General features: G+C 41.1%; 1 protein-coding gene across 1 annotated transcript in view; it reads left to right on the forward strand.

Moving 5' to 3' along the window:
• hk1 (hexokinase 1) overlaps positions 1–7,526 on the forward strand; it is a 127,509-nt gene extending 119,983 nt beyond the window's left edge. Inside the window, exons 15-18 of the mRNA XM_043683146.1 lie at positions 2,161–2,344; positions 3,449–3,604; positions 3,693–3,926; positions 6,676–7,526. Coding sequence (XP_043539081.1) covers positions 2,161–2,344; positions 3,449–3,604; positions 3,693–3,926; positions 6,676–6,817 — 716 coding nt within the window. The 3' untranslated portion in view covers positions 6,818–7,526. The remainder of the gene's footprint in view (positions 1–2,160; positions 2,345–3,448; positions 3,605–3,692; positions 3,927–6,675) is intronic.
• Positions 7,527–9,720: the final 2,194 nt, after the last annotated feature.

Consider the following 9,720-nt stretch of genomic DNA (forward strand, 5'->3'; position numbering starts at 1 on the left):
GAGGGGTGACCTTATAGAGGTTTACAAAATTGTGAGGGGCATGGATAGGATAAATAGACAAAGTCTTTTCCCTGGGGTCGGGGAGTCCAGAACTAGAGGGCATAGGGTTAGGGTGAGAGGGGAAAGATATAAAAGAGACCTAAGGGGCAACTTTTTTACGCAGAGGGTGGAAAGTGTATGGAATGAGTTGCCAGAGGAAGTGGTAGAGGCTGGTACAATTGCAACATTTGAGAGGCATTTGGATGGGTATATGAATAGGAAGGGTTTGGAGGAATATGGGCCGGGTGCTGGCAGGTGGGACTAAATTGGGTTGGGGTATCTGATCGGCATGGACAGGTTGGACCGAAGGGTCTGTTTCCGTGCTGCACATTTCTATGACTCTATCTACCACATTTTATACTCACTCACCTAACATGTTTATTTCTCTTTGAAGAATCTGTCTGTAACTTTTTTCCTACTCATCTTTGTATTTTCAGTAAATTTGGCTGTAATACAGTTGGTCATATTATCCAAATCATCCATATAAATCATAATTGAAGCCGTCTACTGATTCCTGTGGCATTTCATTTGTTACAGTTTGTCAACCCATCGATCACAATTCTGTTTCCTGTTGGTTAGCCAGTTCTGTATTCATGATGATGGATCACTCCCAACAAAGACATCAACATGAAATCGGGACTAATATTCCAATGCACTATCAGAAGTTGTCCTTCAGATAAAATTTAAACCAGTCTCCATCTTCCCTCTGCAAATAATGAAAAACAAGTCCCATGGGCTAAATCTTGCATTTCTTTGACTGAGTCCAAGTTAGACAAAGAAAGAACAAAGAAAATTTACAGCACAGGAACAGGCCCTTCAGCCTTCCAAGCCTGTTCTGCCCCAAATCCACTGTCTAAACTTATTGCCCAATTCCTAAGGATCTGTATCCTTCTGCTCCCCACCTACTCGTGCATCTGTCCAGACACACCTTAAATGAATCTACCGTGCCTGCCTGTACTACGTCTACTGGCAATGTGTTCCAGGCACCTGCCACCCTCTGTGTAAAGTATTTTTGTGTGTAACCCCCTTAAACTTTTCTCTTCTCACCTTGAACGCGTGACCTCTCATTATTGAATCCTTCACCCTATGTTGACCTCTTTGCAGGTCTTGCTTGGCCAGTGAGCCAAGTGAAGGGAGAAATCTGGCAACTGATTGATGGTGTGGTCTTAATCTTAATGACAGGGAAAGAAAATTAAATTTAAAAGCAAAATGAATCTGTATTTGAATAAAGAAAAATATTTTGAGGAAAGGACTGGAGAACAAAACCAAGCAAAACGTTGTGCCCAAAGCAGACCCAGCTCATCTCTGCAACTGAACGTATCTCTGTCTGTCAGGAAGCATGAGTGTGGTCCACCCCCAACTGCTCAACGTCACAACTGTGTTGCTGTAGCAGCTCTATTTCCTCAAACTGATAGTGCTACTGCCCTGGCTCCTCTGCTAGCAGCAGGACCCACTCTGACCATCAGCCAGATCCGCCTGGAGCCCTGATGGTCATCTCCATCCCCAGTACTCATTTCTTCCTTCCCAGGATTTCTGCACTGAGTACTCCGCATGTACTGTTATTTGTCTGCTCTCCTTACAAACTTCTCACATCTTCCCACCCAGCTGCTACAATCATTCCCTCCAAGTCACACCACCTTGGTACTTCAGATTTAAATCAGTAAACAGTTCGCATTGTTTTGCTCGTTTCTAAATCCTATCCCTTCACCTTTTTCCTTTGAAAGAGCTGCCCTTCCCAAATTTTCTGCTATCTCAAATTCAAAATCCTCCATAGCACAGATCTTCAACCTTGCTGTGAGTAACTGTCAACTGTGTAAATGGTGACAACACTTCAAAGGTTCATTAGCTGCTTCTGAGAAATCAAAGACCATCAAATGTGCTGCATTCATTCAAACTTTTTTTTTTAGTAATTACTCTGGAAGTACATTCTGCTCCCTTCAGTATCTCATGATATTTTTTAATGTTTTTAATCCCTGCTTTCCAAATGTTGTGTGCCATCAATTCTGTGAGTTAATTCCCGAACTTGTGTTTCATATGTATTTGATAAATTTAATTTTAAACTACATGGGTATTTGTGACATGATATTTGATGCAGCCTTTGACATTCCTGTCTGTGCACAGGGACTGGCAGTAATACTTGCTATATGGAAGAAGCAAGAAACACCGAGACTGTGGAAGGAGACGAAGGGCTCATGTGCGTGAATATGGAGTGGGGTGCTTTTGGTGACAATGGATGCCTTGATGATATCAGGACAGAGTATGACAATGCTGTGGATGATCTGTCATTAAACCAAGGGAAACAAAAGTGAGTTGATGAAATGGCGATACACTAGCCTGAATCGTTTTAACTACGATGGTGTAGCAGCTGCTGAAGCTGTTTCACCTTTGCCTTAACGTTTGTGATAAGCAGCACAAGCATCAGGAAGGCTTTTGCCCGAAACGTCGATTTTCCTCCTTGGATGCTGCTTGACCTGCGTTTTTCCAGCACCACACTCTCGACTCTAATCTCCAGTATCTGTAGTCCTCACTTTCGCCTAGTAAACTTGCATTGCTTTCAGGCTTCCAAGAGTAGTGGTCAGGTGCTGTTGTTCCATACAGTAAGCTGTATCTGTACCTTCTGAGGTTTGTGTCGTGCATACCAAGTGCAAAGTTTTCAAATTGTGATTTGCTTTTGTGGAATAAATTTGAATGTTTATTGGGATATACTGTAAACAGAAACAGATTGCCCCGATCTTTCAGTCAGTGTGATGTTGGGACACTTAACCTGACCTCAAAGATCGTTGTTACACACCGTTATTTCATTCTTCTGGCCTGATCTTTTTCTCCCAGCTGTAGTGTTGATGCTTCCACACAGTTGTCGAGGAAGGCAGCTGATGCAGTTAGTAAATTGTTTAATGGTCTCATTGAGTGGAGGGCATGAATGGAGCATTGAGTGGGAGAGGTGGGTGTAGTTGAGGGGATTTGGAAAGTCTGGTTTAATGGGAGAGTGGTAAATATGAGGCTGTGGGATTGGGGATTTAGATTGTAAGGCCAGTGGAGTTGTGTGTGTGGATTAGTTGGGGCGGTGAGTTGTTAAACCAGAGACCAAATAGTGTAATATCTATAAGGTAAATATCTGGGTATCAAACCCAAGTTCACAACACTGATATCAGTATAAAAGATATTTGCAGAGGGTTGTGAAGGTAGTGTGAATTAGCCAATTAGACATTTAAACCACCTGAGATATCTCAGTGCATGTGTCAACAATTTTGATGATTCCTAAATCACAATAGCAACAGGTGTATCGGGAATCACACTGTTGACATCAGAAGATCTAGATGAATGTCTATGCAATAATTGGGACACTGGGGGGCTTTACAAGGCAAATGTCACATGAACAATAAAAGGTTTCTTGACTTTGTCATGGCAGATATGAGAAAATGATCAGTGGGATGTATCTGGGTGAGATTGTGCGAAATGTGGTCATCGATTTCACTAAGCGGGGATTCCTGTTCAGAGGACAGATCTCAGAGAGACTTAAAACGAGAAGCATCTTTGAAACCAAGTTTCTGTCCCAGATAGAAAGGTAAGCAGCTTTTCTTTAGGTTACTCCACCAGTTTGACAATGCTGACCTTTGTGGTTGACATCCTATTTTGTTTCTATTTGTGACTAGTGACCGCCTGGCTCTGCTCCAAGTCCGTGCAATCCTTCAGCAGCTTGGCCTGGACAGCACTTGTGATGACAGTATCATCGTTAAAGAGGTGTGCGGAGCTGTTTCTAAGAGAGCAGCCCAGCTCTGTGGTGCAGGAATGGCAGCTGTTGTTGACAAAATAAGGGAGAACCGGGGTTTGGATCACCTGGAGATTACTGTCGGTGTAGATGGAACTCTCTACAAGCTCCACCCACAGTAAGTGGTTTAACTGGGTAAAGTTTATTTTTGTGATGATTAAGATTAAGGACAATGTGCTGGAGAATGGAATACATTCTGTTCAGGCCTAATCTCTCAATAGATATTCTAAAGTTGAGGAATGCAAGCAGATGTGAAATAAAGCTTTGTTGCTCCATCAATCTGCCTCAGTAAGTACCCAATATTGAACCACTAATCCTCTTACACTATGGGCTTATATCTACTAGGGTATGTATGGTATATATTAACTCTGTAGCTATGATATAAGTTAGGATGTATACATTTATATGAATGGGATTATATGCAGGTAACTACTCGTGTACATTCATTAGGGAAGTATGTTTCCAAGCACTGATGTCACCACATAGATTTAATGTTTGTCATCATGTACAAATGCATCACATTGCCCTTAACCCCACATCCCGATCTTACCCCAAACCCACATCCCCCTGAAATCTGCGCAGGCTCAATTTAAAGCGTGTACAGCATGAATATGTTATTGTCAGCATACAGAGCCCTTGAGCATACATGCAGTCACAGGACTGGCCACCTGTGGCACTGTAACAAAGTCAGCTTTGGCCCTAATGATTACAGTTGATGGAACCCAGGTGCTTTTCCAGAATCTGCTTTGCTGGCCCTTGTCAAAAGCAACAGGAGGTGTGTTGAGGATGTTGTCAGAGGTCTGTCCTCATGTAGTGTTTAAGGCTGGGCAGAGCTATGTTTCATATGGAGCAATCAGTTGTCCCCTTCCCAGCATACACTCAGTATCAGTGCTCACTGATCAATTTCTTTTCTTATTTTAAAGAGCATGGTCTTTGGACACGTGGATTTATAGACCAGTTAGGTAGTCTATTTCAAAACGCAGAAAATTCCAAATTAAAAGATGTATTGGCCCTCAGTATTCCAGATTTAGAAACTTCTGTGCAGAAACAATGGATGGAAGGCTGACATACCTGACTGTAACACCTAGTGAGCCTATTAGTGGCACGTTGGCTAAGAACAAAAGAACCATGAGATTGCCTTTGGAACCTTCACTCATGACATGCAGTTCCAGTGAAGTAAGGGCAGAATTGTATCCTATGTCTGCAACTAATAAGTAACTACTATTATCTAATGAAAGTGGCATCAAATCACCTTGGTGTTTTATTTTGTTTCATGAGACACATTTCAAGCTAGGCCAGTATTCACAAATAAGGAGCAGGAGTAGGCAATTCAGTTTTAATCAAGTCACCCCTTACACTTCTAATTTCCCGCACATATAAGCTCAGTCTGTCCAACCTTTCCTCATAAGATGACTTGCCAATTCTAGTCATCTGTCTTTAAATAAGGTGATGCATATTGTGCACGGTACTCCAGATCCACTCTCACCAGTGCCTTGTATAGCTGAAGCATAATTCAGTTTTCATTGCAAAAAATGTTTACATTTTATTAGTTTTCTTAATTAATTGCTGAACCTGCATACTAACCTTTTTGTGATTGATGCTTAAAACCACCCAGGTCCCTCTGCATCTAGAAGCTGTGTGATCTCTCACCATTTTGATAAAAATGCTATTTTTTAAATTCTTCAGCCAAAATGGATAGTTTCACATGTTTCCACTTTATACTCCATTTTCCACATCTCAGCACTCGCTTAACCTATTTTGGTAATCTTTGTGTCTACTTCACTTTCTGCCTATCTTTGTGTCATCAGCAAATTTGGCAACCATATCTTCTGCTCCTTCATCTAAGGTGTTTTTATAAATTATAAACAGTTAAGGCCCCAACACCAATTACTGTGGGGCACCACTCATTGCATCTTGCCAACCTGAAAATGGCACATGAATACCTATTCACTGCTTCATGTTAGCCAGCCAGTCTTCTACTCATGTTGTACCCTGGATGCCATCAGCATTTAGTGCTTGTCTGTAGTGCTGTGATGGTGAGCAGCCTTCCTGGACTGCTGCAGTTCAGGTGTGTAGGTACAACAGTGTAATGAGGGAGAGAGTTCCAAGATTTTGAGCCAGCCATAGTAGTGAAGGAGTGGTGATATTCTAGGTTAGGATAGTGTGAGAGTTGTAATGGTGCTCCTATGTATCTGTGCCCTTCCCCTTTAAAAGGAGAATTTGAAGAAGTCTTGGTGAGATAGTGCAGTGCATCTAATAAATGGTACACACAACAGCTACTCTGTGTGTCAATGTTAAAGGGAGCAGTGTGTACACTAGGAGTACTCTGCAAGCAGCTGCTCTTGGGGACAGATTAGGCGTAATTCCATGCAGGTTTTAGAAACTTGTGCTTGCTACAGTACCTAATCAGAAAATAAAACATCTGCTCACATTTGAAATGAGTGGACAGTGCTTAAAGAAGATGGATCTGAATAAACAAAGCAAAAATAGAAAAACTATTTTAAGACAAATGTGACCTGCTTTTTGGTGCTTTGAAGTCCCAATCGTGCACATTATAGTGCAGGAAATCCCAGATTTGTGCAGGTCTGTGATGTGCTACCTGAGTTCAGTAGGTCAGTCAAGACTGCAGGCCTAACTTAGTTCCCATTCCAAACCAATTGCCTGCACCTTTCCTCTAACCATATTCTTCTTACAATCAGAAGGGATTTTATTTGTCTTTTGGGCTGTAAGCCTTGGTTTACTGTAAGTACTATCAATTAACCCATTGTAGAGTCATGTTCCTCTTTTTTTTTAGTGTTTTATGGGGCAAGAACTAAGCAACATATGTATTCATACAATAACACGTATTGTTTCTTTGTTCTTAACAGCTTTTCAAAGATTATGGATAAAACAGTAAAAGAACTGGCCCCAAAATGTGATGTGACGTTCCTGTTATCAGAAGATGGTAGTGGAAAGGGAGCTGCCCTTATTACAGCAGTGGCATGTAGACTTCGTGAATCCGGACAGTAAAAGCTGTAGTGGACAGCACCAACTCCTGGGACGGGTAGTATTTCATATTCCCTGCACTTTCCTTTCTAAAACAGCTATGACTCCATTGTCATAGTTGAGGTTTTCAGTGTGTTCTGCTGAGCACTGCATATATAAACATGCAAAAAAATCTTCCATTTGAAATGCCAAAAAGACCACTAGCAACACACAGGTTAACTAGAAACTGCTGGATTTGCAAAAGTCCCAATTTCAAATTATTGTGCTCTGTCACCTCCCAGTTTTGTGCTTACTGTCATCAAATACACTAGCTTTTAAACTGTCTGTTCATGATTTGCCTAAGGCTATTGAAGGGGATAAAACTGGATTAAAGTTCCATCTAGCTTGTTTTGTTGTAGAGGTACAACATTCTCCAAGTAAAAAGGATATTCTGGTTTACCTCTGTTACATAATTTTGTGAAGTATTGTGTTGTGTCTTAACAAAGGTATATATATTTGGTAACTTAAAATTCCCCTGAGAAATGAAAACAGTTGTTAAAACCTGAAATGCATTTTCAGGAAATGTAGTTGTTGGTTGTGTTGCACATTGCTGTCACCTCTTGTAGATGAGTTTGTTAAGATCTGTGTAAAATGCATGCCTTATTGACAAAGCAGAATCTTTAATTTTATACACTAGTAGAGGCGCACGTCTTTTAAAGTGACTTTGTGAATACATTAAACTTGATCTAATGTGCTTCATAAAGAGTATTGTGTGTTCTTTGGGAGAATTTGATAGGAACAAGGCTGTCTGCAAAATGTGGTTGGGGGGGGGAAACTGGCTCAGGCCTGAGGACTAAACATGGAAATGGCCAGTGCTATAATGAAACTGATAGAAATGATATGTGGTTTACACAAGTGATTTTTAAAAAAAATTATACACTATTTGATAACCCAGGAAATAAGATTTTATTTACTATGTAAGTTATTTTCTCAATTTTAACAAAGTGTTCATGAAAAGCCACCAGTGAAAACTTCACCTTCTTCGTGTACGACATTCTTTCCGTCACAAGACCAGAATCCACTGACTGTACACTGTTCAGTAACATTTGTGACTTAATCAAATACTGAACCAATCCACTTCTAAATGCAGTGAGATCTGAACAAAATCCAGAGTGGTTGATAAATGGCAAACAACATTCACACCAAAAAAGTACAGCTAATGACCATCTCTGATGACACTATCGACACAACTTTTTGTGGGAATCGCCATGACTCACTATCAACATCCTGAGTATTACCATCATCCAAAAACTGAACTGGACTAGCAATGTAAATTCAATGGCTTCAGCAAATAATTCACCAGTTGCCTGGCTGAGTGCAGATCCAACAACAATCGAGGTTTGGCACTATCCAGGATGAGAGGTGCTGGAAAAGCACAGCAGCTGAGGCAGCATCCAAGGAGCAGGAAAAATCTATGTTTCGGGCAAAAGCCCTTCCTGATGAAGGGCTTTTGTCCGAAACATCGATTTTTCCTGCTCCTCGGATGCTGCCTGAACTGCTGCGCTTTTCCAGCACCTCTCTAAATCTAGAATCTGGTTTCCAGCATCTGCAGTCCTTGTTTTTACCTACTATCCAGGATGAAGAATCCCACTTAATTGGCACTACACCCTCAACCGTTTCTTCTTTCTGCACCAGCAATGCTTAGCAGTGGAGTTTTTGCTGTCTACAAGATGCACTGCAGAAATTCACCAGGCTCCTTATACAGCACCTTCAACCTTCCCAAGATCACTGCCCTCAAGGACAATAGATGCAATGGGAACACCACCAATTGTAAGTTCCCTATGAACTATTCACCATCCTGATTTGGAAAGAAGGACTGGATTGGCAAGATTACCTCTTCTGTCCTTTTTTTAAATCTACAAGCCATGCATGCCCCCTTATTCACAGAAATCAGTTGTTGTATTCTGTACTTTAAATGTGCAGCCATGCAGCTTAATGATATGGTAAGTGTGAGGTTTCAGAATGGGGGGGGATAGGGGATGGTGGTAGGGAAGTAATGGGTTGAGCCAGATCACATGCTAAAGGTTCCAGATGGAAGCATGAGCCTCAGGTCTAGCCCTGAAGGAAGGAGTATCAGGTCAGCATCTTGGGGAATGTGTAATTGGGGGTATAGTAACTTGGACAATACTAGGATAATAATGACCCAGGGATTTTGATTATATATTTAAATGCCTGATTTCTCAGTAACTGCTTACTTAACTGCATCAGAACTCTCCAAATTCTCTGATTAAAATAGATTCTGGTCAGAGGAATCTTCCAACTTTCTTAGCAATGTCCTTAGTATTGGAAATTCTACAGTGTCCCATGTGCAGCTCCCATCTGTGCTGCAGAAACAATTATCTGGCCATCAGAAAACCCAGGCTTTTATTGCAGTTCCTTTTCTGCCCTGGAGTTCCCTCCCTAACCTACACCGAGTCAACTGCAGCATTTCAAGGAAGCAGCTCACCACCACCTTCTTGAGGGCAATTAGAGGTGGGTCATAAATAATTGATAATAAGTAATAATAAATAATTCCCCTGCCAGTCATGCCCACATCCTAGGAACGAATAATCAAAAATGTTGTCATTGAAACCTGTTCTTCAAATTGCTTCCTGTGAAATTGAAGCAAGTGGGTTCATAATGAAAGCTTACACTACAGGATACAGATCCACAGGTTAATTGTAGTTAACTTCTGACTGTATAATCAGGTCAGAAGTTTCCAAAGAACTGCCTATCCTATTTGATTTGATTCTTTGATTTGATTTATTGTCACATGTACTTAAGTGGAGGGGAAAAGTTTAGTTTTGCGAGCAGCACAGGCAGATCATAGCAAAAAAGGACATGTAGATCATAGAGTAAAAGTATGGAATGACTGTAAGAAATGAGAATAAGGTCTGCTGTAGAGAGAT

The sequence above is a fragment of the Chiloscyllium plagiosum genome, chromosome 46 (assembly GCF_004010195.1).
Source record: "Chiloscyllium plagiosum isolate BGI_BamShark_2017 chromosome 46, ASM401019v2, whole genome shotgun sequence".
NCBI classification, from domain to species: Eukaryota; Metazoa; Chordata; class Chondrichthyes; order Orectolobiformes; family Hemiscylliidae; genus Chiloscyllium; species Chiloscyllium plagiosum.